Source organism: Poecilia mexicana, unplaced genomic scaffold (assembly GCF_051168715.1).
Source record: "Poecilia mexicana isolate PSO_F unplaced genomic scaffold, ASM5116871v1 scaffold_19, whole genome shotgun sequence".
In the NCBI taxonomy this organism is placed as follows: Eukaryota; Metazoa; Chordata; class Actinopteri; order Cyprinodontiformes; family Poeciliidae; genus Poecilia; species Poecilia mexicana.
Window position 1 is genome coordinate 15,524,365 of NW_028263388.1, and position 14,409 is coordinate 15,538,773.

At 38.4% G+C, this 14,409-nt stretch overlaps 2 protein-coding genes across 3 annotated transcripts; both read left to right on the forward strand.

The window, feature by feature from the left end:
- The first annotated feature begins 515 nt into the window (after window positions 1-515).
- trim16 (tripartite motif containing 16) lies at window positions 516-7,049 on the forward strand. Its single transcript, XM_015009331.2, has 6 exons — window positions 516-1,561; window positions 3,376-3,471; window positions 3,745-3,978; window positions 5,070-5,241; window positions 5,486-5,581; window positions 6,241-7,049. The coding sequence occupies exons 1-6, from the start codon at window positions 854-856 to the stop codon at window positions 6,837-6,839; spliced, it is 1,905 nt and encodes a 634-aa protein (XP_014864817.2). The 5' UTR covers window positions 516-853; the 3' UTR covers window positions 6,840-7,049.
- Window positions 7,050-7,915: 866 nt separating this feature from the next.
- tvp23b (trans-golgi network vesicle protein 23 homolog B (S. cerevisiae)) lies at window positions 7,916-13,436 on the forward strand. Of its 2 annotated transcripts, XM_015009332.2 has the most exons (7): window positions 7,916-7,998; window positions 8,983-9,056; window positions 10,046-10,190; window positions 11,089-11,178; window positions 11,352-11,477; window positions 12,763-12,891; window positions 12,979-13,436. In XM_015009332.2, the coding sequence occupies exons 1-7, from the start codon at window positions 7,987-7,989 to the stop codon at window positions 13,003-13,005; spliced, it is 603 nt and encodes a 200-aa protein (XP_014864818.1). In that variant the 5' UTR covers window positions 7,916-7,986; the 3' UTR covers window positions 13,006-13,436. The 2 variants fall into 2 exon arrangements, with proteins under 2 accessions (XP_014864818.1, XP_014864821.1); XM_015009335.2 differs by lacking the exon at window positions 11,089-11,178.
- The last annotated feature ends 973 nt before the right edge of the window (window positions 13,437-14,409 follow it).

Below are 14,409 nucleotides of genomic sequence, written 5' to 3' on the forward strand. Positions count from 1 at the left end.
AACCTCTGGCATAGACAATCAGATTATTAAAGTCACACCTTATTGTAACATTTTCCACCATATTGTTTCAGACAATTTGTGAAAACAGGACGACATACGAGCACTTCAAAAGGGAATCTGTTCGGTTTAATTCACAGTACAAGTCAGTGGTGTCTTTCAGGGGCTGATTTAATGATTTGAGTCAGCTGTGTTGGAGCAGGGACACATTTCACACGTGCAGGACACCGACACTTGGGGACTGGAGTCGAACAACAATTACCTAAGTGAACACAAAGCAGTTCACAAACACAACGATGTCATCTATCAACTTGTTCATTATGAGACTATGGATTTAGAGCAGAAATTGACTTGGGAAAAATCATGGCTACACCACTGCTGGACACCTGGTGGTAGCACAGATCAACTCAAATTCCTGGGAGGCTCAGTATTTGCATCTGCTCTTGATTTTTAAGCAGCAGACATTTGAGTCTGTTAAAGGCGGCAAATTCCTCAGCAGGCCCGGTGAAAGATCCCGCATCATGGCAGTCGCATTTTTTAGTTGAACAATGTCATAAGTCCCTAGTCAATTTGACCATAGTCTTTGATCTTTTTCTTCAAAGCTAAATGAAGCTCTCAGATGTTCTGGAGCCTCTGTTGCTGGTTTGTGAGCTCCACCCACTGACGAAGGCGAGGGCTGTGGGTGTAAGTTTGCATGTGAGTGTTTAGTGGGAGGTTTCTTTTAGACTGAAACTATGAGCCCTGAATGAAGGTGTGGTTTTCATGCTCTTCAGTTTGAACCGGGAACTGAGAGCTGATAAAAGCGGCTCAGCCTGTTATTTTCTGAGGGTTGGGAGAGAAGCAGGCAGGCAGAGACATGGCAGAACCAGCAGCGGTGGAGGCAGCTCCTGCTCCCAAACAGCGGAACCTGTGCGGGGTCTGCTCAGGTGATCTGAGCGAATGTAAGCCCACAGCTTGTGGTCACTCCGTCTGCGATTCCTGTCAAGGAGACAAAGCTAAAGGATGTCCAAAGTGCCTTCAGAGTCCTGCTGTCAAACCAGCTCCTGACAATGGGCCTAAGCAGAATGGGACAGCTGCTGCTTCTCCTGAGAAAACCAAAGAAGAACAAAGTCAAGACCCAAAGACTGTGGAGCAAGTCAAAGTACAAGGAAAGCTGATGGAGTCTGAGGCCCCCAAAGCCCCAGTAGAGAGTGAGACAAAACCAGAGCCACAGACTGACCAGGGGCCAGAACCAGAGGAAGCAAAGGAGGAGCCACTGGGTCCCGATGATGTGGTGTGTGACTCCTGCATCGAAACCCCCTGCAGGGCCTTGAAGTCCTGTCTCACCTGTATGGTGTCCTACTGCGAGGCCCACCTCCGCCCTCACCTGGAGAACCCAAAGTTTCAGAACCACAGGCTGGTGGAGCCGCTCAGGGACATTGAGAGGCGTACCTGTGAGAGTCACAAGTGGCCCTTGGAGCTTTTCTGCTGCGCTGATGCCTGCTGCATCTGTCAAGACTGTTTGAAAGAGGAGCACCAAGGTCACAAGACAGCCCCTGTGGAGGAGGCTCGGAGACAGATAGAGGCAAGTGACCATCTTTAAGTCTCCAGGATTTGTTACTAAATTAAGATTAAATTCTACATGGTAACTTTAAAAATCGGTTCTCAATAAAACATGGCAGTTTAAATGGATCCCAATCCCAATTGTTTGGAAAAAAAAAAAAAAAAAAAAAAACCTACCATGCTTTGTTGTATTTTAGTGTGTTAGATGGTTTTTCAGTGTAGTTTGAGAAATAAAAATGAGAACTTTAAATACAGGAACTGAAAAATTCCTTCAAACATTTCACTTTAAAGAAGAAGTAGGATTTAACACCACAGCTGTTTCTAAACTTCCCCATTCAACAGGGAACACTTGTTCTAATCACAACAGTAATCCTGTATCTGTGTCCACTGTGAAGGCCATAAGTTATCTCTATGTCCGACCCTCAGCTTAAGTCAGATTCCTACAGAGACACCTGTTATTCTCACATGGTGGAGTTGCAAAACCTCAAACTGTTTATTAGCTGTAAAAGAAGAGAGAACAATTACATTTCCCGTCTGAGAAACGAGAAGAAAAGTGATGATACAGTTATCAGTAGATAAGAAAAAAAAACAACTTTTTATTCTCAATGTTCTGCACAGATTGTTTGTTACCAGAGTAAGATGCCCGGAATCTGCACAGCCTCACCTCCCACACCATACCTTGAAGTTTCTCTGGGTGGGGGGTAGAGTCACAGGAAAGAGACTCCCTGTTGTTGTGCACAGCCAGAAGAAATACAAGGATTTAAAGCCCCCTTATCCAGATCAGGCTCCAGGAGGGGCTCTTGGTTTCATTTTTCTAGGCAAGGTGTGAAGTTTTCTTTGGTCCTCTCACCTTAATGTCTATAATTGCTTCCCAGAGCCAAGTTGGCCTGGGAAATCCAGCTAAATAACCAGCTGACAGGTAAAGCTTCATTACAGTAGTCCACCTTCACCGATGGCCATATGATATTTAAAAATAAGATCTTGCATATGGGCCTCTGATGACGTTCCTGTTATTAGCAGAATAGGTTAAGGTGAGAAGCTTCATCTTCTGGGGTAGCTGATTTCTGCGGCATCTCAGTTCTGAAGCTTTTTAGAGAAGAGGATGACGATAGAAGTGGGGTTGGAATAATACGATGACAATAAGAAGTGATGTTTTGGGTGGTGGGTTTCACAACATTTATCCTTTCCCCACAATATACATATTTGAAAGATGACCTATAAAATACAAATGTGTGAATTGATGTCCCTATCTTGTTAGAGACATTTTTTTTAATCTTTTAACCTAAATTTAAAGAACTAAATGTAATATTAACTGTCTGCTAGTTGGAACTTCTGTGTTTCTCAAACCAGGACTAAACATTAATTTAATAAACATATCAGAACCCTTTCAGACTCTTGCCTGCAGTGTCACTGCCATGCCATTCCTGTGTTAGACTCCTTTTTCAGAACAAATTCCACAGGCAATGAATTTCTGCACTAGTTTAATACGTTTTTAACTTTTAAGGACACGCCTACTCAAGAAGAGGAAACTGAGATTAAGGTTTCCCTCGGGGTCTGAATCTTATTGGAGACGAATCTCAGAGTAGCTTGATCTCCTCCGAGTTGTCTGGACCTGCCTGAGGAATTTCGACCTGTCTTGCTAGATTTTCAATAGATGAAAGTTTTGAAAGAAATGTGTATTAGAGAGATGTTAATATAAAGTTACACCGCAACAGAATGGAGAAAACCAGAATGAAATGTCTACATGCATATGTCTGCATATTTTCAGTGTGACTGCTTGTATCATGGCTTTAATGAGACTTTCTCAGATCTCTGTTTTCCTTCTTATGATCACAGAAAGAGCTCAGCGAGAAACAGACGCAGATGATGAAGATGGTTACGGCAGGAGACAACGCCATCAGCAAACTCCAAGACAATAGAGTTTCTATCGAGGTAAAAATAACACATGACTAATCTGTAAAATGATTCACAAGGTGTATGACGAAAACATGTCGTAATAGTTTTGTTAAATATGTGGGTGAAGCAGCTATTTTTGGTGTAAAAGTTTCGAAGCCGCCCTGGAAAAACAGGTTTCTCTGTGAGGTCAGAGTAATGCTGTAGTAGCCGTATGGTAGTGAGGTAACAAATATTTGCCTTCTGAGGTTGGGTAGGTATGTCACATCACCGTGTTGCTTCACTGCATTTTCTGCATGTTATATTTCGCAGCAATCAGTGACAAAGGTACGAACTGTGATCGAGAGCCAGTTCCAGGAGCTTCAAGTGATGGTGGAGAAGGCCAAGAAGGAGGTGACGGAGATCCTGGAGGCTGAGGAGAGCCAGGCGCTGAAGCAAGCCGATGGCATCCAGGTTCACCTGGAGCAGAAGTACACAGAGCTGAAAAAAGCTCAGGCCCAAACGGAGAAGCTGTCCAAAAATAAAAATGATGTAGATTTCCTGCAGGTGAGGTCAAGCACCTTTACAAAAATAATTTCAAAATCTGTTTAATATAGGTCTACAGAAGAACATTGTAAATCCAATCATATAGACAGATTCAAAATCAACTACATTTGTTCCAATTTTATCCCATTTATAAATCGGTGCCATCAGTTTGCCATTCTCATTTGAATTTTCCATCTAAAAAATCCCACAGACTGCGTTAATTTCAGACTTCAGCAATTACTGTCCCTGAATTAGCACGTAGCCACAGTGGATAATTGACTGAATTGTGTACAGTTACCCAAATAACAATTATCCATTAGCAATATCAACTAAAATGAACTGAGAAGTAATTTCTTCATGAACCACGACACACTCAAAGAAAGGTGCCAGAAGGACATTCAATTTAACCCAATAAAGCTAGGTGCTACAGGAAGTTGGATAGCAGCAGTTTAAATGACCGAAAAGGACGGCAAGGTGGAATGAGCAAATTGTATTGAACTTCAGTACCATATATTTAAAGATACAGCACACCACCAAGACAGACAAGTTTGTATGTTTCCTCCATGTTTGGACAATGTGCTTGAGATGAACAAAAATAAATCTTAAACTTTACAAAGATTTGACCATGTTACGTGAAAGATTGAGAATTGCTTTAAACTGTCAGAGTGAATGACAGGGGTGTCAAACTCCAGTCCTCAAGGGCCGCTGTCCTGCAGTGTTTAGATGTGCCACAGGTAAAAAACAGTGGAATGAAATGGCTTAATTACCTCCTCCCTGTGTAGATCGGTTCTCCTGAGCCTTGCTAATGACCTAATTATTCTTTTCAGGTGTGGTGCAGCAGAGGCACATCTAAAAGTTGCAGGACAGAGGCCCTTGAGGACTGGAGTTTGACACCTCTGTCACTAGAGGACCCAAATTTGGGTCCTCTAGTGACAGACAGGTTAAGTCAAGAGAGATAATTTTAAATTTTGGGGGATATTTACACAAAATGTGTCATTATAGTCTTTGAATTCCTGCATTAGTTATCTAATCTTCATGGATGAAACCATGAAGACAGAAGTCCTCAGCATCCAAAGGCCTTGTTCATTTCTGAACTGCTCTTTGTTTCTCAGGAATATGCTGAGTGGAAGAAAGAAGCCACTGATAATTCTCTATCTGGTATCTACGTTGGCCTGGAGGATCGTTTGGACTCCTTCAGTCAGGTGATCCAGGAGTCCACAAGCAATCTTTGTGACATGCTGGTGTCTACATACATTCAGAAGGTCAAGGAAAAATGCAACAATAGTGAGTAAACCTAAAGTTAGCACCAGAGAAATTGCAGTCCAATCAGTCGTTTCTTTGGCTGCTTGAGCATGTTCACACATGTAAAGAATTTCTAGCTAAGGAATGCCTTGGTGCATGCTTGAGTGCAAGACACATGACAACTAGGTCACTGGTTTTTGCACGTTATTTAAAAAAGATCATCTTTAGGAGCACGGAGGCTTTGAATACTTGCTTAAATGGAATGTTTTTGGTTGTTCTGTTCCAGATGAAATAGGAATAAAGATAACAGTCCAAACGAATACCGCAGCCAAGCATGACGGATCCAAACGCGACCCAAAGACACGTGCTGACTTTCTCCAGTGTAAGTGACATTTAGTCAGAGTACATAGTTATGATTTCATACGCCACATTAGTGTTAAGAAATTCACTTTCTCCAAAATCCAGCTCTCTCCCCACTGTCCAATAACATTCAATTTAGAATTGCTATCTACTACAAATTGTCCTTCAGTTTAAGTGTGTACATCTATGTTGGTCTTTCCTGTATGTCCCTAGGATGATCTGGCAGTCTTTCCAGAATGTACATAATCTTTTGCACTTTGACTGCTGGAAGTAGAAACCAGCCCCCACTGACATTGCTAGTGTAATGAAAAATGAATGGACAAATATTTAATATAGACTTCCTATATAATATAGACTTCCTGCTTACATTTATATGCAGCATGAATGGCATTATAGATTCCAACTACAGAACAGACTGTGGTTAGCTAGTTATACCTTTTAATCTGTCATTCAAACTTTTATAACTGTTGATGGTGGTGTAGTTTGGTTGAATATTTTGGGAGGGCAGATCTCCATTTGGGCGCACTTTGAAAACTTGTAGGACTTGTAAACTCTGCCTTGCACATATTTTGAACACACAAATAGTTCATGAATTTACCCAAGAGTCTAAGCTCTGTTCTGTCAGCGCCTTTATCTCAATTATTTTGCAACACAACTAACTTGTTAAGCATTTCTTTCTAGATGCCGCTCAAGTAAGTTTCGATGCCAGCACGGCCCACAAGTTCCTCCGTCTGACTGAGGAGAACAAGAAGGTAACCAACACCACGCCCTGGCAGCATCCTTATCCCGATGTTCCTGAACGCTTTGAGAACCATCGGCAGGTCCTGGCTGCTGAAAGCTTCTATGTAGGTCGGCACTACTTTGAGGTCGATGTTAGCGGTGACGGCACGCATGTCGGGGTCACATACAAGAGCATTGACCGGAAGGGGGATGAGAGCAGCAGCTGCATTACAGGAAACAACTTCTCTTGGTGTCTCCAGTGGAACGGGCGAACCTACTCGGCGTGGCACAGCGACAAGGAGACACCACTGAACGTGGAGAGGTTCACTCGAATTGGTGTTTACGTTGACTATTCCCAAGGCCTTCTTTCTTTCTATGGGGTGGACGATACCATGACACTCCTTCACCAGTACCAGGCCCAGTTTCTAGAGCCTCTTTATCCGGCTTTCTTCCTGCCCAAGAAAGAGAATATTGTAGTTCTGGTGGCTCCTGGGGAACCGTTACCGCTGAAAAGCCCCTCTCCCTCTACTTCACCTGAAGATGGACCTTTTGATTCATAATCCTAAACAATAAAACCTTAAAAAAACTGAACTGTTCCATGATTACATCTGAAAAAGGGAAACATGGGAACTTTTGACATGTTCAACCTGTTTGCGTAGTTGGAAAATCAATGTTCCTGTGCTTATGAATTATATTTTTGGCTTTGGGAGTACTGTTACTGGAGGATTTTCTGTTACTGTTTTGCATGGAAATAAAAAATTTGCTTATCAGTTTGTAGTAAAGGAAGTCTTTGTTCACATAGATCAATTTTTCAGCTTACCATGTTTATTTCTATAAACGAACCTTGTTTCACATCATGTTCCACTAACATGACAAAAACTTATCTGAACCATCTCAGCTTTGCAACTTTGATACAATACACCACAGCATTTATCACTACCATGTTGTAAACCTTCCTGTTAGTTCTTCTGTCAATCATCCTTAACACTTGTCTCCATTCATGCCGCTTTGTCCTCATTTTCTTCTCATTCATTCAAACTCATTCATCTTCAGTACACGTTTCTTCACTCTTCCACTTTCTCTCTTTCTCGCATATATTCTCAGTCTTGCTCCATGCTGTCTCTGATCTTTATTCTCAGTATTCCTCTACCTCTGCAAATTTCTATAGCTTCTAGCATCAATTTCAATCTTGCTGTGGAGAAGTGAACAGAAACAGTCATTGTAATAGTTCATAAATGGAGGCAGATGATTTTCTGTACAAAGCACTGCAAGCTGCTCCATTGCAGTTTTTCATATAATACTAAATTGGTGTGTTTTGTATTGACCAATGTGAACAGATTGCACATGCCTTTCACGAGGTATGTTGCTTTTTTATAGCTTGCATCTACTGTAAAATTAAATTGTAAACTCAGTAGATTATTAAAAGCTAATACTAATCACAGTGAGTCCTGTTGAAATCAATTTTGTGTTGTACAGAAGAGAGGAGAGGGAAATTATCAGTCAGAAAGAGGAACATTGTTCATTACTTTTAATTATTAACCAATAATTCACCCGATTTTGACTTACTGTGCAGAACACATTCCACAAAGGGCTTTCACTCGCTTAATATAACCGCCATACTGACGTAGTGGCGTCAGTCACGTAACTAACGCGTCACGTAATGTGACGTGTCACAGACTATGTAACCAGGAAGAGCTAAACTTCATCATGCTAACAGGAGTAAGTGGAAAATACTCACTTATTTTATTTAAATTTAGACATATCACACAGTTTATGCTTGTTCTGTGATGTTGTGAAGAAAACTGTTGATAAAGGTTGTTTTTTCTTATTTCCAGTGAAGGCGAACAGCTAACTTGCTAATAGTGTTAGTATGCTAAACATAGCAGCTACATGTTAAGTTCTGAAAAATTTTGTCTGAAATCAACATTTGCTTGTGTTTTGTATTAAGTCCGTGAAGGGTGTTCTTTTCGTCTGTATGTTTTATAATGTACTCGACGTTTATGTTTAGTAATGTCTTAACTAGAATCTGTATTTCAGCGAAAGGTGGCTAACGGTAGCTTCACATCTGCCAACAAATATAAAAACATTCTCCTATATAACACTGACAACGACAGTGTAATATAGAGAACAAATACTATATTTACATTTGTGTATTTGTGTACACTTGAGTGTACACAAATACACAAAAATGTATTTACACAAATATTTGTGTATTTACACAAATACACAAATAGAAGATAGAATAAAGTGTATTTGTTCTCTATTTGTAATTGCGGTTAACGGACGCATGTTAATTGTAAAACTAATTTACAACATTGAAGCGAAAATCTTGGGATCCCTCCAGTTTCTTGTATCTAAAGTAATTTTGATCAGTATTTTTCAGATTTTACGGATCAAAGTTATTTGCTCTAGCTGTATACTGTATGTTGGTATGCAGGTCTATTTACAGAAAACAACTCATTTAATAAGATGATAAATGTTACTGTTGATTTCTGACCTTGTTTTTAACACAAGGCTAAAATTTTAGGTGCTCTTACAAGCAGCAGAAAGTTCAACCTAACAGTGTGTGTTAAAGGTTCAGCTCCAACAGGGCTTTCACTCAGACTCTTGTGACCTCTGATCAGTCCATATGGACACGTCTGAGTTTTATTTCGAATTAACTCTGTCTCTAAGGATAAAGCCTCTTCCTTATTGATTCCTCAGGATACCAACGATGAAGACGTGTCTCTGTTTGATGCCGAGGAGGATGCAGGGAAAAGGTCAAAGAAGAATATCAAGTAAGTTGACAGAGTCCTGATGGGATTAACTTTCTGTATGCGTGCTTGAGTGTACCTAGCAAATATTGTCACAGTTTTTTTATTTCAATGTATACAGCATTCAGGCAAATGAGTCAGTTGTTTGCCATTTTATGGAGACAAAAAAAATAAATAACTGACAGTTTTAGTTCTACTGAGCTGTTGTTTTTAATGGAGTAGAAGAATAAAACATGTCCCACCCTACTTATGGTAATTTATCAAACAAGTGATCATTCTGTTTACTTACACAAAGCGTAATAAAATAGTTGTTAGAGATTAGATTTTTTTTTTCCGTATCAAGAAGAAGAAGAAAAAATTAGTTATAAAGTGTCATTTACATCTTGACTTTTTGAGTCATGAACAGTCTTTTCAATAAGATTTTACATCAGTTAGTATTAATTTTTTGCATAGTAGCTCAGCTTTACAGGATGGATCATGGATCTTTTTCTGTATTAACCATCATCAAAAATGATTGAAACGAGTCTTTCCTGTCTTTCCTCGGTTGAGGAAAAAGTGTTGCACAAACTTATTCCACAGTCAATGACTGCTTCTCCTTAATAAATTCATTTAATTTCATGATATTAGTGTGGTTTTAGTGTGGCTTTTCTTTCAGCTGATTTCTAAACGGATCACTCACAAATACCACCTTCTGCTTTTGTCATTTTTTTATATCTGCAAAAGTATTATCCTACATGTTTTTAGGCTGTGTTGCTTTGAGTTTTCTCTCCAGAGACTCTGGCTTGCTGAATTCCATTTCTGCATCTTTGTTGTTAGGTTGTCAATAATTTTACCTACATGGTCACATTATTGAGCTTAGAAATAAAATATTTTTTAGCCATGTCTTGTTTAGATTATCTTGATTTTTTTTTTTTTTCCAAAAACAAATAATTTTCTTCTGTATCTGGCAGTAGTAATGGGTGGAGTGAGTAGATTTTAAATTATGGTGTAATTGTGCTATAAATCTGTGGCAGGCATCCGGTGGCATCCTTCTTCCACCTCTTCTTCAGAGTCAGCGCTACGCTCGTCTACCTGTTCTGTGAGCTCGTCAGTGGCAGTTTCATCGCCTCCATGGTCACGATCATCCTTCTGCTCTCCTGTGACTTCTGGACTGTAAAGGTGGGCATTATTTTACTGTCCTAGGGCTATGTTTTAAAGTAGTTAAATAAAGCATTCTGTTTATGTAATCAATGAGGATAAAAGCTCCCTTCTGTATGCTAAAGATGTCAGAAACGCTTCTTTTTTTTGCATCACTTTGCTCAGAGGCTTTGAATAAACAGCTTGGTGGTAATTTTAATTTTCTTTGATCAAATTAGAGAAAATGAGCATTTGTTAAATTGTCAAAAATTATAAATAATTTGGTTGATATCTATGCTAAGCTGAACCAAAATAGTTCCTGTACATGGGTGTCCACTAATCTTATGGCTGCAGTTCAATTCAAAATTTCTTTATTGTTTCTAAAGGGAAATTAAGTTGCATGTTAGACTTGTTTAGTATGTGTTTATATGTATTTTATTCTTGGGAAAATAGAAAGCAGGAAATGCCTAAAATGGGTTAAGGTTTCTAATTGTCTTTGACATCATAGGTCTCATTTTCAGCAGATATTTTGACAGAGTTACAGAGTTACATTACAATTGGATTTGCACCATTGTAATGAGGGCTGCATTCCACTGCTGTAGCCAAGCATGCTTTTTATCTGTAGAGAATGAAGTTTTTATGTCTCACTTGAGTTTGTCCTACTTCAACCTAAATCATCAGCTGTGGTTAATGAATTCCTTTGCTCGTAATTGAGGAACTGAAAACAAGGATTAAGAATGATAAACTATCAAGCACATCTAAGAAAGGTTTCAATTCACTTTGATAAGAGTTATCTCCGTTTCTAGAGTTAGATTTCCAAGAAAGACTAAAGTTATGTCAAGAATTTCGGTTTCAATACAGCGGTGGAGACACACTAACAGAAACAGTGTTTTCTCTTTCACTATGTTAAAATGTCTGTGTGTGAAATGTTGGTTTCCAGAACATCACAGGCAGGTTGATGGTTGGTCTGCGGTGGTGGAATCAGGTGGATGACGACGGGCAAAGCCGCTGGGTGTTTGAATCGCGGAAGGTTTGAGGTTTCTCTTCTTTCTGCTGTTTTACTCAGTTCACTTCCAGGCCTTTAACCTCTCACGATGTTGACATCTGGGGCTATATGAGTTTGATAAATGCATCCGTTTACTGTCAGTGGCCCTTATGGTATTCACAGATGGTGTAACTGTGAGAATATCCTGTTTCCTTCAGGGTGCTGGGAAGCAGCAAACGTCAGATTCAGAGTCCCGAATCTTCTGGCTTGGACTGATAGTTTGCCCGGTCATCTGGGGAATCTTCGCCTTTAGCACACTATTTTCATTTAAGATTAAATGGATGGTAAGTTTCTTCATGGAGTAGATACAGATTCGTTCAAAGTTCACATCCACCCATCATATATGAATGTCAGTAATTTTTAGCCTTTAGGATTCATTGAAGCCATTATTTTTGGAATGGAATGATTATATAACACACAACTGCAATTCATAAGTGTGTTCTTTTTTGTACAGACCCAGTAATATTTGGATAAATGTCCGTTAGCAAGTTGCATCTCAACCACATCATGTTTTGATTACTACAGACCAGGTCCTGAATGAATTCTGGCTTGATATTTGACCACCACTCTTTTTAATCACAATTGATAGAGCTTATTTAAATCCACCCATTAAATATGTGGTTTTGTGCCATTTAATCATAGTCAGGGTTTTAGAAATGCCATTCAGGAGGTTTAATAAAGGCCTCCCAAAACCAGTTTTAATATGTGTTTTGAGTTTATTATCCTGTTGGAACACCAAAGTTTGTCCAAGTTTTTAACAATTTGACCCAAACTGTCTCCCTAGGATGAAACGAAATTGGTAGAGGGGTCATCGATGCAGGACTTTTAGATGTCCTGCATCTAAAAGTTACAGGACACCAGACCCTCAAGGACTGAAGTTTAACACTTTTGGGGCAGAATATTCAGGAAACACTCTGGAAAGTCACCAGTTCATACTGATCTTAAACTTTAAGCCAATGAAACAGTGGGGAAACTTCCAAGAACAGTTCAGACGTACTCATCAAATGGATCATAACAGTTTAAATTTTATGAACTGACATTTAAATTTGATCTCTGTCATAAAACCACCTAGTTTGTTAGAACTCTGTCAGTTTTGCAAAGAGGAGAGGGCTGTTATCCATCCAGAATGATGCCAGAAGCTTGTTGATGGCTAAGGAAAGTGTTATTTGAAGCATCAGTGCAACTTAAGGATTATGTAACTAAATATTACTGGGAGTGAACATATATATTTTAACCTGTAGCTACAGTTCTGGACTTGTGTTATTGAGAGAAAACTTGGATTGAACTGAAACGTATGAACCAAATTTCATTTCATTGTTTTAAATTTTCTTGAAGTTATCATTCCAACCTGAAAAAGTCAACTGCAAGTAAATCATTTAAAACCCAGAATTAATGACTTTCATGTCCATTATGAGTGAATGTAAACCTCTGACCTACACTGTACAAAAATGATCACTGTATAAAGTACAAGTTGCAATATTTTGATATTTTTTTTTATTCTCAAAGGAAGAAATAATGTGGATATTAACACTGTTAAACCATTAGTGACAGTACTGTGTTCTTCTTCAGCCTGTAGTGATCATGGGTTTGGTGCTGCAAGGAGCTAATCTGTACGGATATGTGCGTTGTAAAGTGGGAGCAAAGACCAGCCTAAAGAACATGGCCACTAATTATTTTGGCCGACAGTTCCTGAAACAGGTGAGGGGACTTCAGATCAAATGACTCTGAAGATGTTCTTTCTCTGTTGTTTTTCTAAAGTAGCACTGATATTTTTGTCATCCACAGACACTGTCTAAAGAAGAGGAATCATAGAGTTTTGCACGTCTGCAATTTTCCTAATATCGTAGAATAAGTGGATACAGGGATCTTTCCAACATGGACTAAAGACATTGGTTTTGTTTTGAATTTAATGTTCAAATCCTCTGAGTTATTTTCATGTTTTATTCAGAGGTTTTGGTTGCTGTTTTTCAATAACTGAACCTGCGCAATAAACACTCTTTACTAACACCTCAGACATGAGTAACAAAAACCTGCAATGTTAACCTGACTAGTTTGTGTTGTAGTCTCATAAATATATCTTTAGTTTGTGTTTTTGTTTCTTATTTTTCAATAATTTAATGCAACTTTAAGCAGTTTTTCAGATGCTTTGTAAAGAAGTTTTCTTGCACAACAGGCTGTGTAAAGTATTGCTTGTAAATATGTAAGTAAAACAAACTATGTGGAATATCTTGTGGGCAAATGCATTTGGGACTTTGTTTTCTGACTACTTCCCTGTTTTTATTTATGCTAATTTATTATCCAGAAACAAAAGTAAACCTGCTTTTAGTTCAGGTGTGTGCATGTCAGGAAAGAATAAAAACAGACTGTCATTGAAAGTTCTAAACCCTAAATTTAAATTGAATAGTAATGGAACAAAAACACACAAGGTTTGCAGCTTTGCTGTAAAGAATCGCCCAACAACGTCTCATGCAGTGATGGTGGTTCCAAAGCTCTATTGGCCAATAGTAGAGAAGTTGGACAGCTCTCCTCATTAACATATTGATGCAGCAGAAATACAGCAAACGGAAAAATACTAAGCTGAAATACAGCAAGCAGAAAAGGGAGAAGCAAAAAAAAAAAAAAAAAGCAAAATATCTATTTTTCTTGACAAAACACGTTTAGGGGAAATTAAAAGGAAAATATATACATTGCTTGACGGAAACTCGTGTAAGGAAAAGGAAAAACTAAATGCATATGTATGCTTTTATTTCTTATCAAAATATATATTTATGGTTTTATTTATTCCTTTATTTATACATTTATTATTTTATTTCTTATGTCAGTTTTGGTCTTCCATACTTGGGTGCTTTAGTTTTTAAAACAACGCCCTCTGGTGTCTATTTTAGTATGTTACATAGTTGTGTGTGTGTGTGTGTGTGTATATATATATATATATATATATATATATATATATATATATATATATATATATATATATATATATATATATATATATATATATATATAATAATATAAAATTTATTCTAAAAGGGAAATTTGGGGTACGGAAAAGACAACACATCAGGTCAGTAAATTCAATATTCAAAATAAAAGCTCGAATCATCATAGTTGCAGGAAACTAACAAATTCTTAAAATTTGTAAAGAATGTCACATCAGGGACATTATTTTTTCCCCTAAGCGGCTGTGCTACTAAATAAATAATACTGCTGAAAGTT

Excerpts from the sequence above, each read along its gene's own strand:
- trim16 (XM_015009331.2), top strand. The coding sequence starts at position 854 with ATGGCAGAACCAGCAGCGGTGGAGGCAGCTCCTGCTCCCAAACAGCGG. Across the intron at positions 5,242-5,485 it reads CAAGGAAAAATGCAACAATA|ATGAAATAGGAATAAAGATA; the intron begins GTGAGTAAACCT and ends GTTCTGTTCCAG. Across the intron at positions 5,582-6,240 it reads ACGTGCTGACTTTCTCCAGT|ATGCCGCTCAAGTAAGTTTC; the intron begins GTAAGTGACATT and ends ATTTCTTTCTAG.
- tvp23b (XM_015009332.2), top strand. Across the intron at positions 10,191-11,088 it reads GTGACTTCTGGACTGTAAAG|AACATCACAGGCAGGTTGAT; the intron begins GTGGGCATTATT and ends GTTGGTTTCCAG. Across the intron at positions 11,478-12,762 it reads CATTTAAGATTAAATGGATG|CCTGTAGTGATCATGGGTTT; the intron begins GTAAGTTTCTTC and ends GTTCTTCTTCAG.